A 22,706-nucleotide genomic window follows, 5' to 3' on the forward strand; every position below is an offset into this window, starting at 1 on the left:
TGGTTCGGAGGGAAATGGCTGGAACCAATCAGAAAACGTTTGTTATATCGCAATTACTCTAAATCTAAATTTAGAAATCTAAAAATAGACATCGAATGAAACAAATTGTAAGTAATAACGGAAATAAGAGAAAATCCATGATGGAGGAATCCAATCTACCTTTGACTGTTTCAGTAAGGTTTTATGTATAGTATTGTTCTCAGCATAACATTTTTAAAGCTAAGATGACTATTTAGGTAAAACTAAAAAGAGCAAAAAAGATCTTAATGTTTGGAACGTCATTCAAAATTTATTTTTAGATATTATGACATTTTGTGTAATTTGTAATGAATCATTAGAAAGTTGACATTTCGACATGAGAGCAAAAAATGTTAACTGGTTAAGAACTGCAGTCAGGCCTATATACAATCAGTCCTAGCTGCACTGATGAATTTTTTAAATTCAAACCTAGCATGTGCTCTGCAAATATAATGCAGACAATGTTGATGTATACATATGTATGAAGTACGTGCATTTGCAAAGTTTTAAAACATTAAATTCGTAACAGGATGGGAGAAATAATGACAGACCAGGGCTACGTTTTACAAAAAAACTTACGACTTATGACTAAATTAATGAATGCTAATTAATCACAAACTGATCAATGTTTTATTCTATTTATTATATGGCTGTAGAATATTATTATGGGCATCAGAGTAGTTGTATAAATAAAGTTCTGTCTAAGTTTTGTTCTTTATATATCATTCCATGAGACTGAAAATTTTTATGACTGTCGTAAGTTCTTTTGTAAAACGCAGCCCTGGCAGACTGGGATATTAAACCTGGTCCCCCAGAATTCCTAATCAGGTGCTTTTTCAGGGTTGTCTCTAAGACCCGGGAGGCGGGAAATTATCCCGCCTATAATGCTTTAATGACCCGGCTATAATTGCATTTCAACACAATGTAGCTATAAGCAAGACCCCCAGACCACCTTTGTATTTTTTTTATTTCTCCCTTCTACTTCAATTTTTAGAGACAACCCTGTTTTTATAGCTAGCCACCGCTTGAGCTATCTGGCACTGGTATTCAAACAGGTCTTACCATCACATTGCTCCCCCTTAAATGATCTTTGCCCTAAAAGATCAACCCAGGCGCTCTCCCCTGGCAGGAATTAACCTGACATTTCCAGCGTTTAGCACCAAATGTAATGGGATGGGAGAAAAAATAATGGACCAGACGGGGTTTCAACACGCCCCCCCGCCTCCCCCCCCCCCCCCCCCCCCCCCTGAATCCCTAAGTCAGGTGCTCTACCTATTGCTTTCCATCGCACTGTCATTCTGGTCTGACCGTCCCATATTAATTAATATTTCAGCAGAGAACATATAATTTACCACTTTCATTAGAGAAGGTGAAAGCTTGCTTCCATTTATTCAATCTGATTAATATCAAATGTTTGATCCGCTCCGACAAATTCGATATCGCTATACAAATTGTGTAGCACAAATCTGTGTACACAAATCGCAACGCAAATTGTGTAGCGACATTAAATTTGTCGGAGCAGATCAAAGATCTGATTTTAATCAGATTGCCATTTATTCAAAGATCATGTCATTTTATTTCTTTGAAAAGAATGCATGCATGGCTTTAAACATATACATTTAGAAAACACATCTTATTTTCATATTTATGAAAATGATTTCTACATATATATTTCCTTTAAAAATCTTAAATCTTTCATTTGTAATTTGTTACTGGACATGCTGGAATTCAATTAAAGTGTAGACTTATTTGTTGTAATCCATGGCAAATTTCAAGTTGTGAACCAACATTTAATTTTTTTCATTTATAATGAACTTGAAACTAATGGTTGTGCAATGATTGTAGATAAATAAGCTAGAGGACTACTTACAGTGTTCAATATGCATGAACTCCTTATCCAGCACCACTGTGACATCCTGTGGACACAGGTACTGCTTCACCTGTATCAAGGAATGGGTTGACAGGAAGCATACATGTCCGTGCTGTAACGCCCGCCTGGAGCAGAGTTCTCTGATCAAGGACCACCAGTTTGATAGTCTTATAGGTGAGGAATGAGTAGATCAGTACATGTATGTTCTACATAGTACAAGTGAATTATAGTTGACAAGTAAATAACTGATACTCAATTGTTTTGTAATGATTATTTCAAAGTTAACTTTGAACTAAACAGCTGATTTTTATTAGATTGCTAGTACAGGTGTATACAGTCACTTGTAGTGCAAAAACAAATATTAATGGTTTACATACTGTGTACTCTTTTAAAATAATTAGCCACCATCACCTGTGAGAGAGAAAGAGAGGAGGAGAAATACTTTGAGTCATTGATAAACTCGGTCAGCCATGAGGAGACCTCAAACCTCCCGCTCTCCCCAGTGGAGAAAGTTTTACAGAGTGAGTCCCAAACTTTGATATAGAATATAGGAGAAATAACTTCCATATGAGAACTTTATTCTGGCATAAATTTATTGCATAATGGGTATATCATTAATTTTTATCATTTAAGGTCACCTTAAAAGAAGCCTAGCAGCACATGAAAAATATTTACAGGTAAGAAGAAAGTCAGATCTCCAAAATATTTTCATCCAATACTTTTCATTAGGGAAAAAGATATAATTGAGGAATTATTTTCCAGAATTTAAGAGCAGAGTTTCACAGGAAGATGGTAACTCTGGACAGGGAACACTGCAAAGCCATCTCTGACCTACAGATCAAGAATCTCTCTCAAGAGGGTATGTTCATGTGAAACCAATATCCATAAAAGTGCCCTGTTATTGTCATGAGGTTCAATTTATTGCCATTGATATTTTTTGAGAGAACAGGCCCTTGGGCCATAAAAGTTAGAAGAGCCCACTTTTGGTCTCAGTCTCACTTTTACAAAGGGGATATGTAGTGGAAAAATGAGATCAAAAGTGAGCTCATCTTACTTTCATGGCCCCAAGGCCAAGATTCAAAAAGCTATGTGAGGAGAATATATATAACTGAAAGATTATCTTTTTCTTACTGATTGGAGAGCAATAATAAAGTACAGAATCTATTAACGAATCAATTTTCATCAAATTTCATTTGTTTCACTTTCAGACCTAACTCAACAAACCTCTGATTTAAACAACACTCTTATTGACCAAAAGAAATCGCTGCAAGAGGAACTTGAAACATGTACACGGCTTATAGCAGATGCATTCGACAAGTGAGAAAAGCAACACAGACACCTAGAGATTTGATGATGTTTTTGATTTATTGATCATCTATATAGCTGGTATGTCCTTGGTCAATATCATTTTCTGATACTTCTGAATGTATGTTTCAGACATCTACAGAGTCACATTCCACCGCTAGAGGTTCTCCCGATGAAGGTCTCCATTAATGTCTTAGACAAGAGCATCCACCTCTCCGATCTCCTCCTAGCTCCAGCTGATGTGTAAGCGTGTGTTATTTGTTTATACATGTAATGCTAATTCCTCCAAGAGTTACATACTATACTTATCGCTATCACATTTTAAGGCAGATATGTTTGTTAACTCTTGAGTAGTCACATTTTTTGCATTATTACTGAAATGATGTGCATTCTACATCTCTGGTACTACAAAAGGATGAAGGATTCAGCATAACTATAGTCTGTCCCAAGATATTTTTGCCACATATTTCCTTAAATTATTTGATATTTATAAGTACCTCTTGGTTCAGATGATGTTCATTGAATAGTATGAAAAAATCCCAAGATATCTCCTTTGAAATGCCCCCTGTAGCTTGTCGAGTATCAATACACGGCTAAAAATAAAAAGTCCATGGGGTTTTTCCATTGCCAAGGAGATGAAGACGCCTGGATGATCACGTTGAAAAATTGCACAAGGCGTCCCGAATACTCCCGAATGGAAAAAAGTTGTCAACATTCCCCATTATAAATCTCCTTAGGAAATCTGTTTTCGTTCTTGTGAATTTTTACAAGGGAAAAATGATAATGTGTGAATGAAGTTATCTTGGGAATTTTCTCTTTCATTGATTTTAATTGCACTTCTGTCACAGGTATGTGTATTTTTATTAAAAATCGTTCAAATATGCAGCATTAATATCTTGGGACAGACTATAGTAAGACTTTTGATGATTTCCAGGGCTCTTGATAGAAAGCACCAAACTTGCTGGATAAAAATCTAATTGTATAGTATGGCAGACCCTATATTATATATTTTTAATTTTTATCTATTAAACAAGGTTTTAAATGTTGTTTTTTTTCAAACAGAGCCATTAAATCAGTCGGCAAAATTTTATTCAGAAGAAGGATAACTCTTGATACTGTTTCATTGTGTGATATATTAAAGATGTGTATTATTCAAGGACAGTGGCCATGTAATATTGAGTCTAGCAGTGACATCCTATATATGATTCCAGGGCAGTAAATGATGTTCATTAGGTATTGATTTTGATATTTAATATTTTACATGTATGTATGATTCCAGGGCAGTGACCAGGATAAAGCTTGCAGTGGAGGAAGCGATGAAGGCCAAAGGGAACCCAGTGGTGTCCTGGGGGGATGACATCCACTTCATCCTGTTTGGGTGAGTAGGACTCTAATTCTTAACATTCTCATGTCATTTTCAATACTTCATGTTGAATTGGAATTTGAATTTAATGAACTATTTAAATTGGTTTTCTTCTTTCAAATTTTAATTTCAATGTAAATGTATCTCTTCCAAGGTTTGTTATCATGAACAGATGTTGTATATTCTGTCAGTATCAGTATAAGTCAAAATTATATTCTAAAGAAATACCAGGTAGATACTTGTTGGCAGTCTGAGCTATTGGTAATAATAAACTGGAAGGTACAGGTTTCTTTGTCAAAGGGAAGCAACAGTTTGTTTTTTCAACAAAAGTTGCTAGATTCCACAAGTATCAATAATATTCCAGTTTGAACTGTTTTTGATTTTTCCAGTCCATTTGCCAAGAGTAATCCATTTGAGAAGCAGCAGATGATAAGGGAGATTCTGTACAATGGACTGGAGTATCCGGATGTCCATGTACTGTCTCCGGACTGTCGACCCGTTCTACAGCTGGGAATGGTAACTGCTGATTTACCTTGTCTTTTCTTAGTTATACCATTTCATCATAAAGTTTTTGGATTGTAATGTGTCTATAGTTGATTGCCATTTTTGAGTTTTGTTAATGATTTCAACAGAAACCAAACAGTGAGATCGTTATTCATGGAAGTCTTCGCTGTGAGAGTGACCTGCCCAAGCGGTGCTTTGTTCAGACTTTTAAAAAGGACAAGAAAGAGACCGTGGACTACTTTTACTGTAAACAGTGCTCCTTCAAGTGTGAGTAAATCCTGAGAGAGGTTTATTAAGTGTTGTGCTTACTGACAAACAGATACTGTCAAACAGATATTTTCTTATCCATTTTCTTGCATCATAAGATGTAAGATAATATTTTTCCTAATTATTTGATGGTTATCACAAATCAAATTATAAAGTACATGTAAATGTAAATATGATGATATTATGTTAAATTTCCAATTACTAAGTTGCTTATAAAGGTATCAATTTATCATATATTTTATCTATTTTGAAATATATCAATAATTATATAAACCTTAATTATTTTTTTTTATTCAGGGATATGTAGACCATGCATGGATGTTTGTCACAAAGGTATGTAGTGAAACACGCAATAACAAGGTTTCCTCCCCAATACATGTAGAATAAATTCAAACAAAACAATCTAAGAAATTACATAAGAAACAACAAAACCGTGAACCACTTCCAATTGTTTCACCAACAATGCCACTATACTTTGTGATTTGTGTTATTTCAAATTATGTACACTACTTATTTAAATATTTTGTTTTGTTTTAGGGCATGATGTCGTGCCTTATATAATGAACCATGTACCAGAATGGTAAGTCTGTCTGTGTGTCAGAGGCGTGTTCAACAGAGCAAGTACTCGCGAGCGCTCGCCAAGATTTGTGTTGCAGGTATAAGGAATTTAGGATGGTTGATAGGAAAATTAATATATTGTAAAGAGAGGGCAAAAAAAACCAGTTTCCTAAAGGTGGTCTTCACCCAATATTCTCTGCTTAAAACATTGTACATGTATAATGTTATATCTTGTGCTTCAGATATTTACGAATATTCTAATACTTGATTTAGTTTAATTTATTGTTTATCATTTACGTTAAAAGTGATTTGTTTTTCTCAGGGCTTGCTGTTATTGTCCTAGGAAGAAGAAATGTGTCCTCTAGGACTAGGAACCATAAACACTATCAGAAATCCATTTACAAACATCTCTTTTACAAAGAGACATTATTTATCGTTACTACTGTTGGAGCTATGACAGCTGATCCATTGTTTTTATACTGTGATATTTTTGTGAATGAGTCTGATTTATTAAATGAGACTCACCTAAATTTGTGTTGGTGTATTTCATTTCATCAGGTTTTAAGCACAATATGCCACTTTATAAAAAGTGCCTGTTTGGGAGGGTTACAGTTGAAATTGAAACTTTACAGCTTTTATATAGGAATGACGTGAATTATTCGGTGAACCATGCACGCATAATTCACGCGCATGTAACAATTCGTTTTGTTATACTTTCATGTTAAATACTGAAATCTGAATGGTTTAGACGCAGTTGATAATCCGTTCTATTACCCTCAGCGTTAGCAACACACTTAGCAACGGGTAACATAACGAATTGTTACATGCGCGTGAATTATGCGCGTACGGTTCGCCGTGGAATTCACTTCATTTCTATATAAAAGCAGTAAAAAAGATCTCTAATATTAAGACATTCAGTATAATAAAACAAATAGTGCATGTTTCGGAGGATATTTACATTCTACTGTGTTTTTCCATTAAATTCCCTGATGTTTAAATGCCTCTAAATGCAACCCCTATTCACTGCGTATGAATTTACGAGTAATTTACATAAGTAGTTCTCAAACAGTGATTTCTATGTTATCGGTTAAAAAATGTATTTCATGAATGTTGTCAAAACACCATGTTTTACAATTATTCAACAAAAAGTTGACTTTATTGTTAAAAGCAACATTTCAAGAGTTATTTATCATGGATTATATTTTCATGCTCGTCGATCTCATCTCAACAGTCTATGTGAAAACCAGTTTAAACCGGTTTTACAAAACAGCTGTTCTTGCTGTTACTTATTCACTCCCTCCGTGATCTGCACTTTATATCGATTTATATAAGTAAACAATTGATTTCTTCAGTAAGGGAATGTAAATATAAGCATTGAATGATTTATTTTTGACGTCGTCGTGTCAATAACTGCCGTCAGGTGAGCAGACAAATTATCATAACGCGCTAACGCGCGTTATTCAATTTGTCTGCTCACCTGACGGCAGTTATTGACACGACGACGTCAAAAATAAATCATTCAATGCTATAATAACAGTTGAAATTGACATCCCTCGAAAACCATTGTCAACCTCCGCTTCGCGTCGGTTGACAATAGTTTCCTCGGGGTGTCAATTTCAACTGTTACCCTCCCAAACAGGCACTATTTATATAGTGTTACCCGTTGCTAAGTGTGTTGCTAACACTGAAGGTAATAGAACGGAAAATAAACTGAATCTAAAACAATCAGATTTTAGTATAAAACATGAAAGTATAATAAATGCTATTATAACTGTAAATCTCTGTAAAGAAAGTGAGCGCACAAGATTGTAAGTTTGCAGGAATCCTCGACACGAATCAATTGGGATTTAAATGTCTATAACCTCGAAAGGCTATGTACAGGTTTCAACAAAAATATATTATGTTGAGAGTCGAAGTACATGGCTATTCCGGTTATTAAAAAACTCACAAAGCAATGAGAGGTAAACCGATAACTAGTTGGAAATGTTAATGAAAACATTATTTAATGAAGTTATATTGTGTTATCCTAAAAAACTAGTAATAAGAAAAGAATTTTGTTATAGTGTTCATACAGCAGATCTAGAAATCAATAAAAACAAATTAAAATATACCGGTATATTATAATTCAACATCATGTTATAATAACATACATTTAAAACAAAAAAGTTTAATTTTTTTTAAAAAGACCACCAGTTGGATTTGAACCCAAAACACTGAATGTATGTATTCACTAAATCCAGGACGAAACCACTGAGCCACGGAGACTTGTCAATATATGCTCTATAAAGTACTGTTTGAAACACCACTGTCATATCAATGGACTTTGTTTTTTATCCTTCAAAAAATAATTTGAAAAGTACATAATTAGTCATCTCTGGGTCATCTCTCCATCTTTTTTTAAAATGCGACATTTTTAATGTTGAAATATGTTACCTTTACACGTTTCAAATTTGTGGAGAGAAGATCCAGAGACAACAAAATCATTTAAAAACAGTTGTAAATAAGTAGGATTTTGCATGAATTGCATCGTGTTGCTATATTTAGACCCATATTATAATAAAACCTTTTGCATTTCAAATATTTTTCCACTCATTCCACATCCAACAGAAACCAAATAACGGTTATAATTCGAAAAATATTCAAAATTAATTGATGAAATTTTCACTCTCCTTGTGCGCCCAGATTCCTGCCGAATCTACATCTTAAGCGCCCACATTCTTTTTCACTTTTTCATCGTTTTCTTCGTAACCTCTAACCAATTCAATCCGAATTGCATTCCAACGTAAACTTGAGAGATGGAGAATCAAGTTTGATGAAATGAAGGACCAGGTCTTATAGGAGGGGAGGTAACCACTGAGTCTGGAACAACAAAACGTATGTACAAACATCCTTATTGAAAATAAATATATTTGCTCAAATGGTTCACCCCCCCCCCCCTACGTGATTAAATGTAAACCAAAGTTTTAATATATATCTTTGAATTTTTTTTCTCTCAAGATTAGCAGGTGTTCAAAATTATAAGGTAATACAACATCATACAGAATTAAGTATTGCTAGATACCTTATTTTTGTATTCATTATTGATCTTTTATATTGGTATTGGAAGATATAAACGGAGCTGAACTTTTGTCCATACCGTTCAGTAGTGACACACCGTGAATTCCGACATTCTGTTCTTCTCTATAAAGCAGTTTTCGGGTGAGCGACATGGCCTAGGTCCTATAGGCGTCCTGTCTATTGTTCCTTTTTGAATTGTATATTTTTCTCTGGTTTTGCTGCACTTGCATTTCTCGTATGTGTGCAATGCTGCCCTAAATACACATAAAAAATAGGGAAGATATTATAAATTAATTATAAACCAGTTATATTCTTGTCTAATGATACAACATATTAAGAGATCTGATCTTTGAACTTCGGCTACTCGTGACGAGTGTTGGGAGACTTTGTTCAGAGTGAGAGTGGGTCCTCCCTTAAGAATTATGGGATCAGATAAATATATAGGTCGCATTATACTTTTAAAAAAAAATAACAATCACATGTTTGTCAATTTTCCCACTTTAATACTTACACATATCTTTTTTTATTTTCCCTTTTAATCCATTGATTTTGTTTTTATAATGCGTATTTTAGCGAACAGAAAAGCTTTAAACAAAAGATTAGATTCATGGAGATTGTTAAAGTGGACAATAACAACCATGCTATCATGAGGACAAATTAAGGTCACAACCGAATCTATGAAATTTTGGTTGCAATCTATTCTAAATTTACGAGTTTTTTTTACTTAGTGAACGAATTTGAAAGCAATAGATGTATGATTCTCTTTTTTTTTTTTTTGGGGGGGGGGGGGGTTGTAAAATAATGTTATGCTGGTTGTAAAAGTTTAAACAATAAAAAATATGTTTACTCCGTTTTGTCTTGTTTTGTGTGTAATTCATTGTCGGAAACAACCTTGATCGCTGTTTGAAGGCAATCATAGGTGGCTGTGATCAGCTGATTGACAGTCCCTTACAAATACATGTACTTTCTACACTGATAAAAATAACTACTGACTATAACAAAGACTGTGATGTACTTGACCCCTGTGGATACAGTGAACTACGGTCAAGTATCTGACCCAGTCCGTGACCTGTGTACTGTTTGTGCGTACAATGATACGGACTAGTCGTTGTACTGCCGTGGAACAAGTCCGCGTGACGCGCTGACGACAGGAGAATTCCGGACGGCCGAGTCTATCAGTGAATAGGGCAAACAATCAGAAGGAGTAGACGAGTTCACGGTGAGCAGTCGTGTGTGAAACGTCCCCCGCCAACCTAGGAACAAAATGTCCCGGACTATTGTGATAGCCATGGACGGCAGCCAGCACGCGGAGTTTGCCTTCCAGTGTGAGTACAGTTATAGATGTAGGGGGGTCTAAATATAGACAGGCCTGCGTAACAATACAGCCCGTCAGTCCCTGGGCTAACGCACACTATATATGTACATTAGTGTACTTCAAGATGATGAGAAATACAGAAGTGAAAAGGACAGTCACATGCGATATATAGACACACATAAGTAGTACAGATACTGGCATCTACTCATCCTTATTATTAGCGTTATCAGAGGTTATCATAGTCGTTATTCTGGAGCATGATATAGAATTGTGAATTGTAACTAAATACCATCAAATCAACTTAATTCTCTCAATAGAAATAAATCGAAATTTAATGCGAAAATTCGTGTACATGTAGATATTTTACTTGTATAATATCCAATTATATAGCTGTGCATTTCGCTACATCATGTAATTCAATTTGTGTAATACTCAGCAGGCTGTGACGTCATACATCTTACCTGACAGGTGAAGTGATGGATAGACTGTTTGACAATTCGTGTACTGGGTAAATACTGGCTAAATACACTGAATCGGTGATCCGTTTTATCATTACTAGCATATCAAATATTGATAGCTCTTCAAACAGCCAAACTTGATATGTCTGCACCTCAAGATTTTACAAAAACACCTGAAAGGACAATGTTCTGTTGATCTTTGATTTCCTCAGCTATGCATGTCGAAGTCTTAATCTATTGCCTTTTGGTGTGTAAATTGGGAGATTACAAGTTTAATTGGATCAGACCATATAAGACTAAGTATTCACTACAGCTGACCATAGGTTTTATTTGGCTACGATTCGTCTTATCATAAATTGAAGCTTTTGATTACATATATTTCAATTTTCAACAAAAGAAGATCTGACATACATGTAATACATTTGATGTCGATAACCAAGGCCTACCAAGTCGGTGGTTCGCCGGCCCCTTGCTTTCCTGGGTGTGTCTTGAGAATTCTAACTATTCTTAAAAAAAATCTTCAATACGACAGTAAGCTTACGGCCAGTTTGAACAGTGGCGATATAGGTCGGCCAGATTACCTATAAGCATGTAGAGGTTTGTCAACATGCCGTTATTTAAACCAAATCAAAGCAAAATATCCCCGTTACTAGACCAGGTACATTTTATCATCGAGCTACATGTAAGTGAACCTAGCTAGAATATCAGACAAGTCCTATTTTTGAGGGGTTGATGCATATTTTAACTTCAACAGAGAGTGTTAACTAAGAAAGCTGTGCAGCTTTTCTGATAATTTACACAAGACGTTCTGGAACATCTTGCAAAGTCATGTCATTTCCATTTTTCCATGTTTACTAAAACCAGAGTTTAAACATTACTCATATGTTCTCTCAAGAAAACAAATAGGCACTGAGCTTGAGCTCTTGATCTTGACCTTTACTCTTGGTTAGAATGGAGAAATCACACCATGTATACAGTAAGAGGGGAGTGCTCGATTGTCGTTACTATTTATAGACTGCATGGATCTCCTCTAGGAAAGGAGCTCTATACATAAAAAAAGAAAAATACCAAAATTTAAAATGCAAATTTTTTCGGATTTATTCTTGACTAAACAATGATGTATAGGTAAATATATCATATCCGAAAGTTTTTTGAAAGATCTGATGGTTAATTTAATTTTTCGACCATCGAGCCTCCTAAAGAAAAATTAGCAGTATATGTTACAATGTAAGTGATTTTTCCGAAAGTACATGCACACAATTTTGTTTCGATTCCATATATCTATAGTACGCGTATTTTGTGAGGAAAAAAGTACAAATATTCATTTTAAGAATGATCAAGAATGGTCACAAGAGTGATTTCAAAAAGCATGCAATTTGTAATGATAAACGCTCGCCTTCTTGGCCACATCGATATTGTTTCGACAATCTATGGTGCCTCGTATGAGTTTTAATATGGAAAGATTTGCACACTATTCACTTGAAATGATCAAGCACTTTCATAAATAAAAAATATATCCCACGAAGTTTCTATTTCATTTCATTACATACATAGTAATAAATGGAGGTTTTTTGCATATGTGATACAGATGACATCACAAAACTCGTATCGGCCTCCAGGGCTGATACAGGTTATCAACCCTCTAGGGCTGATACGGGTCCGTATCACACCCCTTGCGGAACTCCTCTGCCTTTTTCGTTTCGGCATTTGCGCATGTTTTCAGAAGAAAGTGAAACATTTGTCACAGTCGTCATTTTTAAGTGCTGTTGAAAACTTCAAATGCTAAGAAATGTTTTGGAGCAGTTAACTTTTAAAACCTGGGGAAATTCCGGTTCTGTAGCTGCATGACTGTTTGTTAAAACAATTAGATCTCATGTTTTTATTCAATACATGTACAAAAAACTTTCAAATAATATAATTAAAATCAATTTGTTCAAGTTTGTGGTTTTTAAAATTTTATTACTAGGTATGTAATAAATATAATGATAAATACCCTTTTTCCATAACACAACCTGTATCAGCCCTCGACCACTAAATATCATCCCTCGGGCCTTCGGCTCTCGAGCTGATATTGGAATTTAGGGCTGATACTGGCCGTGATATGGAAAAGGATATGTATTATTCTCTATGTATTTTATTGTTTCCGATATGATTTTGAGATACCTGTATCTAGCCTAAAAAAATTACTTGTAAAATCCACGCGAAGAAAATTTACGTGAGTTTAACGTAAGGGAAAATTGGTGAATCTACATGACGAAATAATGAAATTTGTACAATTGCCAAAATCTCAGTCGTATGTAAGATGTAAACTCATTATAATTTTTTTTGACTGGTTGTCCATGTACAGGGTATGTCCAAAAGTGTTACAGAGAGGGAGACAAAGTGGTGATTGTGTACTGTGCCGAGTATAACGAGTTATCGAGTAAACGTAAGTATCGAAAAAAGTAAGTATCCAATAATCGTAAGTAAACGTAAGAATCAAATAAATGTTAACGTCATGATGTAAACGTTAATACACATTTTTCAAATAAAAGTAAATGTAAGTATTGATTTAACGTAAGTATTGAACAAATGTAAGTAAAAATAATCGTAAGCATGCATCTGGTAAACGTAAGAATCGAATAATTGTAAGTACATTGTATATCATAAACATAAGTATCAAATAATAGTAAATGTAAGTATTGAGTTAACGTAAGTATCGAGTAAACATAAGTATTGTGTAAACGTTTGTAATGAATCTATGTTTCTATCAAGTAAACATAAATATTAAGCAAAATTACTTACAAGTATTGAATAAACTTAAGTATCGAGCAAAAGTAATTATCGAGTAAACCTACATGTAAGTGTAGAACGAAAGTAAATATCGAGTAAATTAATTGTGTAGAGTAAAGTGAGTCTCGAGAAAACCTAGTAAGTTTCGAGCAAAATTTAGTATCGAATAAACGAAAGTATCGAGTTAAAGTAATTATCGAGTAAATAAAATACCAGGTAAACTTAAGTATCGAATAATTGTTAGTATCAGTAAACATTAGTAATTGTAAACGCAAGAATTTAATAAAAATCAGGGTTAAACTGAAAGTCTACTTTGTTATTGGAATAGTATGGTATGAAAGCAGTGGAAAAACATCCATTGATAATTAATGGCAATAAATATCCTTTTTATCGTTGAATATATTTGTTTTTATTACCTAATTCTATTGCTCTTCCCTAGCTCTGACCCTGATGTCGGTAGACAAGTCTCTGATCACCAATCTAATAGAGGGCGAGGAGGCCAAGGTGAAGAAACTGGCGGCAAAGTTTGAAGACTTGGTTAAAAAATACAAGGTAAAATGTTTATTGTATCAACACAGATTTAAATTACTGCTCCATATTGTGAAGCAATACAATGCTACTTGCGTACTCTTGTTAATTACTAGTATTCCTACACAACGAGTGATAGAATGATTTTTTCGGTGCTATTTTCAGTTTTAATAATTTACTTTCATCACATGTGTAACTACTTTGGACTATTTAGGTATATTCTACATTGACAAAGCGTTTTCTCCGAAATATGCATAATAAAGATAAAATTGATTCCTACAGAAAAGTTAAAAATCGGAAGTAAGCAATGGCCGTGGCATGTTGTATTACTTATTTTCGTCCGCAATTCCATCCTTTTGTTATTCGTCTAATTTTTCATTTATTGATTTATTTATTGATTTATTTATATTTTTATATATTAATTTTATTTGGTTTTCTTTTGCTATGCTTCTACGTAATGAGGTGATGTTTAGTTCTCTAGTTCAATGATATACAGCAGATCTAACGGTTCAATCATCGAGTGATTGTTTTACTTAAAAGTCATTCCCCTTGGCATTTGAAAATTTCAAATTTATATCGTGATTGTATGTTGGAATCTAATTATTTGTAATCTCTTTCAATACATGTGGTTTACAGACCAATATTAAGTGTTTTTCCTATTTTTACTAAATTTTTGCAGTGTAGTGTAGACTGTCGTTTGTTAAGTGGAAAGTTTTGATCATTTTCTTTTCAAAAAAAAGTTTTTGGCTGCTTTTTCAGATATTAATACCTAATCAATCGTCCTATTCACAATATCCGTGTTTGTTACAGATTGAAGGTAAAATTGTCCGGGTGAACGGAGAACCAGGGCATGGCATCATCAAAGTAGCGGAGGACGAGAAAGCAGCCATGATTGTGACAGGAACACGTGGAATGGGCACCATCCGCCGGAAGTTGCTCGGAAGTGTCAGTGAATATGTGATACACCACTCGCCAGTTCCGGTTCTGGTTTGTCGACAAGAATGAAATATTTATACACATTGAAAAGCAGGTCCAAATGAATGGAAATTTATCAAATTGAGAAGGAGACTGATGACAAATGAATAATGTATTCAAGAGAAAAAGTTGTGATCAGAAAGTGAACCTAGAAAAGTATAATAATAGTTTGTGTATTCTGGAAAAAAGTGAGATGGGGACATCAACTAATTTCGGCCATACAATCGGCAATGTTTCTTTCTATTTTCTTGGAGGAGTTGCAAATCTTTCTCTTATAAATTATGATATTACAGATACATCGATGATTTACAAACTGCCTCGTGGAAAACGACCGACCTTTGCTAAATAACGGAACTCGATCGAGGAATTGTGTACGTGTTTCGATCTTTCTTCAATTGATTTAAGTCTCTGAACAAATTTGAACCAACCTTGAATGATTTGTTATTTCATTAATTTCAATGAGAGTCTTATTTTTTTTTTTATAAAAAAGGCATCAAACTTATTGTTTCATTTCCTTATTCAGTTTAAAAGGACTGAGAAACGATTCGAGATCAAAATGTTATTTCTCAGTTTACGCTTTTGTATAAACCGCATCGCGGTTTATAAAGCGTAAACTGTCGATCCCAAACCATTTTATATTGTACATATAAAAACTAGTAAATATAAATTTAATTGCTTATAATTTAATTTTTGCTATCGATTGTAGATAAAAACAGTCTATGGCCTTTAAACTGACATTAAATTGTGCAAAATTCAAACGTTACGTCAGGTGGATCGATACGTTTTTGACGTTAGTCACACTTTGACGTAGACAATATTTTTTTAATCATACGATATGAGATAATTTTTTATATAGTCAACCAGAAAGCGCGTTACAACCTGAATTAAAGTGTATAAAAATTACTTGTTCAATTCAAATGATTGACCAACATTTGAATGATAGAAGTCAAGTTACAAGTAAGTTACAAAGGCAAGAACTCATTGTTATGTAAACAAAACTGGAGTCATTAGAAGTACCCAAATTAACCATTCTAAACAAAAACAAAAACCCGGAAAAATATACAATTTAAGATTTAGAACTCAAAGCGTGTCTAAGTCCCTTTAATGTATATAAACTATAATTCTTTATGGAGAGTATTGTAATGCTTCTTTAAATCTTGGTTGATGAATTAACCTGGATCAATGACGATTTAATCTAGTGACACGTTCATCAAGGGACAACGTATTGTTTTACCGGAGATTAGTTGTAAATACAATCATGCGCTTCATTAGGCCCAGAGTCAATAAAAAAATTTGGAAGTTAACTCATATGCATTAACCAATTATGAATTGGCACTCTTTACTCTTACAGCACCCCCTCCCCCCGCCCCACCATGCACTTTTGTTCTATCATATTCTAAATTAATAAATTTCGTATCGTGAAATCAATGCCTAATTGTTTGGGGGACGAAAAGAACGATAGAGTATGTCCCGATTTTTTCTATACCATTGTGAAATTTCTTTGTTAAATATACATCAAAATGCGCTATTGGATACATTTTTCTTTTTGAAAGATTTCATTCCTTTAAACTATAATTGGGTAATCTGAGAGAGATTCAAATATAAGCACCAAAATTAATATTTTTCTAGAAATGCAATATTTTGATAGTTATAATTTTTGGATTTGATCTAGAATCAATCAATCAACCCTGTTAAAGGAATCAATCAAGTGAAAAGGTGCAATGTCTTGATACGGTATAGATTGTTACATATAGGATGATCACATGGTCATATGCATGTAACTTGCTGTCTGTATAAATTTTGGAATATCTCTCAAAATCAGTTTATCAGCCCACAGCTTCAGGTTCACGATATTTGGAATTGATACCGACAAACAGTAATTAAAATATGTTATCATTGAATTTTTTGCGTTGCAGAAAAAATGTTAACATTTGGAAGAAGCGATTTGTACATACAAGAGTAGTTTGTACTATTTTGTATGGATAGAGAAGAAAGGCGAATCAAGATGGCTATATAGATGCATATTTCGCAGACTTTAGCATTTTTTCCACTTGGCTCTATTATTAGTCAAATCAATGACTATATCTTATTATTTTTTTTCCTATGTACATCAAGTGACCTGTCTATATATAGACACCTACACACTTATCACAGACCGCGAACTTTTGACCTCGCGGAAAGTTGTAGGTGAGTTGTATCATGTGTATGTTATGGTGGATGGGGGTGAGAGATGTCATCACCGGTTAGAGAATCCTTCATCAGCGAATCAGTGAAGGGATCCGTTGGCTGCACTGACCAGATCATTCTCATAACTGAATAATTGAATTGGCATCGTGTAAACCTTAGGAGAGATTGGGACGGTTATAAATATGTCATGAGTCCAAAAAAGGAGAACCTTTTTTACGCGTGTGTTTGCGTCAATTATTGATACCATGGTTTCTTGTCTAGATGTTGAGGTTTCGCTGCGTTATTGATGTTTGTGAGTGAGCAGGATATTGTCTGCCTACTGTTCGACGTCTTCTTTTCTTTTTACTCTACACGAGACCTAATTATTTAAACAGATATAAATAAAATATAGAAACTACATTTTTATCTGCATAAAAAAATACGTCCATAAATCGTTGATCATTTATGAGTTAATTCTGTGGTTCATGAACGTTTAATGTCTTACCACACATGAAAACTTTTCAATTATTATATTGCAGTTTATAGTTATAAACAGTTCTTTCTCAGATCGAAGTCATGATTCTAAAATCTTTAATTTCTCTGGAATACTTTGATATATAAAACACAATTAATCATTGTCGGGGTTTTAATATCCTTTTCTTACGCCTTATTTTCACTGCCATTTCCTCTCAATTTCTACAAAATTTTCCATCAGAAAGTTGATTACGCTCTTTTTTTTTCAACCAAAAGGCACATTTTACGACAATCATATCGATTATTAATTACTAATTAAGTTTCCCCTAGGAAACAATAACATTATTACTCTGTTTTAATAATCATTCCCTTCCACGCGAGTAAACATTGTGGAGACGCAGTACTTGTGAATCAGAATTTTAAATGCGTATTTTTTGAAGGACAAGTATATAGACCGCGTTTGTTTTCATCGTCAGCTGATCTACCTGGATGACCTAAATCAAATCGATCTACTGTTGTATACGTGTCTTAGAGAGTTGTAAATACAGCGAAATACTCCGTCTGTTCAAAATATCGCACTGGAGGGGTTATTTATAGGGAAACGGATACACACGTCATTTTCATATTTCCCCCGAGAGCTGCCGGTATAATAATTTCATCATAAAGGCCATAGTTCTCTGATATACACCGAAGGGGACTACGTAGTGACTGAGGAAATTCCGGAGGAACATGGCTTCAAAGCGGGTAGTGATAGTGGCTATTGATGGCAGCGACCACGCCTATGATGCGCTAGACTGTGAGTATATACATGTAGTGTCTCAACTTAAAAAAACTACATTTAATTTTAATATTCATTTCATAAACTACGTGTTTACTATCAACAAATGTCGTCAATGACTTCCCTGTGTGTAAACTTAAGTTTGTAAACATATTGCTGTTATAGATAGTAAGTTCAACATGTTAAACAACTATATGTTTAATATGATGTCGATAAGCAATGAATAAGTAAAGAACTTGTGTCAATCCTATTATTGTTTATGACATTGGATGCGGTGCATCGATCAGCAGACTTTTCGAGGTTTAGATAACGTTTCTTAGAAAAGTATATTGGATACCTTGAACTCATAACTCTCTCACCCTTTTATTATTTCACCTTTCAATGACAGGGGTGCTTTATTCCTTTATCTTTTCAACATTACACTGTTCACAATCAGAAAATCGAAGTGCCTACTTGCATGTTTTCGTTGTGCTGCATGTTTACCTATAAACATTTTTGGAGAGTTCACGGGTTCAGCGTGTGTGTCTTATTTCCAGGGTATCTGTCCAACATCCACCGGTCCGGCGACATGGTCATAGGCGTACACTGTGCCGACTACAGCAAACTCCAGAGTCAGCGTAAGTCACGACGACGGGGTCATTATTCACTGGCATTGTTTCATACCACAAACTCGAGTTATGTAAATGACACTTATAACCATGGGCCCAAACTACTAGTATATAAGTAATGATATGGCAGTCAATGTTGTTGGTAGATTTCTAACATAACTTTAGGGTATGGGGTAAGGAACTCTTATCCATAATTTTGTTTTCAAAAACGTTCTCTATAATCTACAAGTAGCTGATTATTGATTGTTTTCAATGCCATCGTGTTAACGGGCTTTAGACCCAGCCTGGATCGTCCCCTGGGTAAGTGATGATCGGGTTCTATCTCCAGAATCATTGCAGCTAGCAGTGCACAGTCGGATTTTCTCTGATCCTATTATAACGTCTGTCGGCCAAAGATGAACAGTTACAGCTTTACTTGATATTCTTTATTGATCGCGTTATTCTCCAAGTCCTCAAGATGCGCAGTTTGATTGATTCTGAAGTAGAGAAAAATTGAAACTTTAGACTCGATAAAATGTTATTCAAGTGCCACCATCTCGGCCATTTATATCCAGAGTGATAGTTCAAGCATAGTATTTTGCATACTGAGCTCCCCCCCCCCTCAATAAAATATATTCAGTCTGGTTTGCGTGTAGCTGGTATAATTTTTGTTGCGCAGAAATTAATATGATTATCCCAAAATGAGCTATAAAAAGCTGTTTCCATTTCACGGCAGTGTACATGTAATTGTAAATTACATTACGTTGTCCGTAATTGCCGTCATATGCACACTGAGGACAAGTTAGCATTGACATCTGGATATTTGGGTTGCTAAAAACGATAAGAAACGCATTATATAAAAGCCAGGCACGGTTTTACCAAACATGCCTTTTATCATTTTTGTAAAATTTATTCGTAACTACGTAAATGTGATGGCTTTCATAAAGAGAAGAAGCATATCGCGATATCACCGACCCATTTACAACTTACTGAAAGCAAAATAACATTTTTGACAATGCTGCAATTTTTCTTTTTACATTGAATGCATTATGGGGTTTTTTTCTCATCTTTAATTTCAGATATCTTAACTTTATCCTGTGTCCCATTTGACAACCAATCAAACTGTGTATAGGCTCGATCTTTGTAAACAAAACACTTGATTCATTAACCAGCTGTGTAACTTGTAAGTTTCACTTTTATAGCTCTGACCTTGTTGTCAAGTGACAAGTCCCTAGTTACCAACTTCCTGGACTCGGAAGAGACATCGGTGAAGAAAGTTGCGGCAACTTTTGATTCTAAGGTTTTGAAGAATAAGGTAGGAGTATACACCGTTACAATCTAATTGGTTACCATGTAAACTATTAATGATTCAAATATTTAATATGAGACTTTAAAACAATAGCTAAACAATATACCTAAGTGACTGCAGCTGATCTAAAGATAATGCAAGTCGTTTTGATTTAGAATATGGATTTAGCCAGCCTGTATCCCGATTACATGTCGTATTATCAAGTGAAAACATCAAAAAGCTTTTACCAAGGAAGTATAATACTCTGTTAGCGTGAGATTACTCAAGTTTCATAAATCAAATTCCATAAATTTAATGTCATTACCAAAAGTCAGACATTTGAATTTCTTTCAGTTAAATTAAATTAAAAGCTTAAAGTTTCTGGTGTAAACAAAACAACAGAGAAGAATGACTTATTGTTGTTGATATTATGACCTTGTACAGATATCAATTGTCACTGACCTCAAGAGCTGAGTTTATATTCTCTCTCTCTCTCTCTCTCTCTCTCTCTCTCTCTCTCTCTCTCTCTCTCTGCCATCACCATTTCACTTTTAAAAATTCAGACGCTGGCCTATAAATGCAACGCATTAGATTTTATCTTAGGCCTGATAATATCGAGGTTTTCTTTTGCCTGCAGATCGATGGCAAGTTCATCCGTATAAACGGAGACCCAGGACCCGGTCTCGTTGAGGTTTCCGTGAACGAGAAGGCCGCCATGATTGTGATGGGATCCCGGGGTCTTGGCACCATTCGTAGGACGCTGTTAGGAAGCGTCAGCTCTTACGTCATGTGTCACGCGTCAGTTCCGGTGATTGTTTTCCGGAAGTAGTTCCATTGCAGTTCTACTAATTGGACATCAGGGTAGACGACCGTCAGACATTCCTATAATCAAACGCTCTAATCAACATAATGATACATGCTGTTTACATAGACTATTTCATGGAAATCAAATGGAAATCTGCAATTATCCGCAATCAGTGACGTAAAATATGTATGTAGAACAAAATGGCTTCGCTAGACTGCGCCATGACTTTACTATGTCATTTTAGCCTAAAGCTTGCTAGAAATGATGATGATTGAATTAGACTACAACGATTGATGCTGAGTCTGTGTGCTTGAAATAAACAATGATCTGACGAGAGAGTCATTTATATGAGTGATAGTGGACAAATATTCTTGTGTGTCAGAACTCATGGTAAAACCTAATAAATCGTATCCTCTGATTCAGGAAAATATTATGATTTCAGTGTTGACTTTTCTATACATGAATTAAACATGATTAAACATACTAATTAGTCTTACACTAATTACCATGGTAACAAATGATAACATGCTGGGCAGCCACCAGACTGTTTTATCTGATTTTATCTCTTTTTACTAATCATTGTAGGTTTGATTAATTATTGTAAATTATTGTTTGACTGACAGAGAAAATCGGAATACTCGTATAAAATATTCACACATAAAAGGTTGTTATAAAGTCTAACACTCTTTTTATAATCTATAACCAAACGGCAGGACTTACAACTAAACCTCAGTATAAATCATTTCGACCTAGTAAAAATTCAAGATATATCAGATAATATACAGAGAAACAGTAGTTCGATCCCACATCACTTTGATATATATCCATGTTGTTCGAGATCGATGTACAGAAAATTCATCAAAGAAAAACGGGAAAAAGAAGATTTGAGAATAATTGTCCAACAAAACAAAACAATACAAAAACAACAGGTAACTTTTTTTTCTTCATAATACAGTATCAAATAGATATAACAAAATATTTACAATTTTAACTGTCTTTGTCTGTGATAACATTACGAATCAATTTTGAACAATATAACACAGTAACTTCAAAAAAAATAAGTGACACAAAATGGGCGTGTCTTATAGCTTATATGTCCTACACCGGAAAACAGTATTGGCTGCGCCGCGTAGTAATACATAGCATTGGCTACTTGAAAAAAAAATAGAGTTTTTAAAATGTTGTTTTAAAGTGTACAAATTGAAAATAATGTAAATATATAAATATGGAACGCCATAGCTGCCTTATGTGGCTATTTTATATGTAGATGGTGCTTTATTATATTATGCTGTGGTTATTTCATGTGAAGATGGTGCTTTATTATATGAAGATGGTGCTTTATTATATGAAGATGGTGCTTTATTATATGAAGATGGTGCCTTATTATATGAAGGTGGTGCTTTATTATATGAAAATGGTGCTTTTTTATGTGAAGATGGTGCTTTATTATATGAAGGTGGTGCATGCCTTATTATATGAAGATGGTGCTTTTGTATGTGATTATGGTGCTTTGTTATATGAAGATGGTGCTTTATTATATGAAGATGGTGCTTTTTTATGTGATGGTGCTTTATAATGTGAAGATGGTCACTCAGAACTTTATTTTTGAAGACTGAGT

General features: G+C 34.4%; 3 protein-coding genes and 1 long non-coding RNA gene across 4 annotated transcripts; 3 read left to right on the top strand and 1 right to left on the bottom strand.

Moving 5' to 3' along the window:
* Window positions 1-85: 85 nt before the first annotated feature.
* On the top strand, window positions 86-6,415 carry LOC105327629 (E3 ubiquitin-protein ligase TRIM39). Its single transcript, XM_011428217.4, has 13 exons — window positions 86-173; window positions 1,864-2,062; window positions 2,290-2,409; window positions 2,522-2,565; window positions 2,651-2,747; window positions 3,097-3,205; window positions 3,326-3,436; window positions 4,473-4,571; window positions 4,946-5,072; window positions 5,189-5,327; window positions 5,625-5,660; window positions 5,865-5,907; window positions 6,208-6,415. The coding sequence occupies exons 1-13, from the start codon at window positions 96-98 to the stop codon at window positions 6,248-6,250; spliced, it is 1,245 nt and encodes a 414-aa protein (XP_011426519.3). The 5' UTR covers window positions 86-95; the 3' UTR covers window positions 6,251-6,415.
* A 1,570-nt stretch (window positions 6,416-7,985) lies between these two features.
* On the bottom strand, window positions 7,986-19,026 carry LOC117688790 (uncharacterized). Its single transcript, XR_010714575.1, has 3 exons — window positions 18,892-19,026; window positions 9,022-9,196; window positions 7,986-8,744 (listed from the first exon to the last, which is right to left on the bottom strand). It is a non-coding gene; the product is annotated as an uncharacterized lncRNA (long non-coding RNA).
* LOC105327630 (universal stress protein in QAH/OAS sulfhydrylase 3'region) lies at window positions 9,971-15,492 on the top strand. Its single transcript, XM_034467219.2, has 4 exons — window positions 9,971-10,267; window positions 13,063-13,143; window positions 13,927-14,039; window positions 14,826-15,492. The coding sequence occupies exons 1-4, from the start codon at window positions 10,207-10,209 to the stop codon at window positions 15,018-15,020; spliced, it is 450 nt and encodes a 149-aa protein (XP_034323110.2). The 5' UTR covers window positions 9,971-10,206; the 3' UTR covers window positions 15,021-15,492.
* On the top strand, window positions 18,061-21,524 carry LOC105327631 (universal stress protein in QAH/OAS sulfhydrylase 3'region). Its single transcript, XM_034467217.2, has 4 exons — window positions 18,061-18,426; window positions 18,945-19,025; window positions 20,198-20,310; window positions 20,921-21,524. The coding sequence occupies exons 1-4, from the start codon at window positions 18,360-18,362 to the stop codon at window positions 21,110-21,112; spliced, it is 453 nt and encodes a 150-aa protein (XP_034323108.1). The 5' UTR covers window positions 18,061-18,359; the 3' UTR covers window positions 21,113-21,524.
* Window positions 21,525-22,706: the final 1,182 nt, after the last annotated feature.

Source organism: Magallana gigas, chromosome 6 (assembly GCF_963853765.1).
Source record: "Magallana gigas chromosome 6, xbMagGiga1.1, whole genome shotgun sequence".
In the NCBI taxonomy this organism is placed as follows: Eukaryota; Metazoa; Mollusca; class Bivalvia; order Ostreida; family Ostreidae; genus Magallana; species Magallana gigas.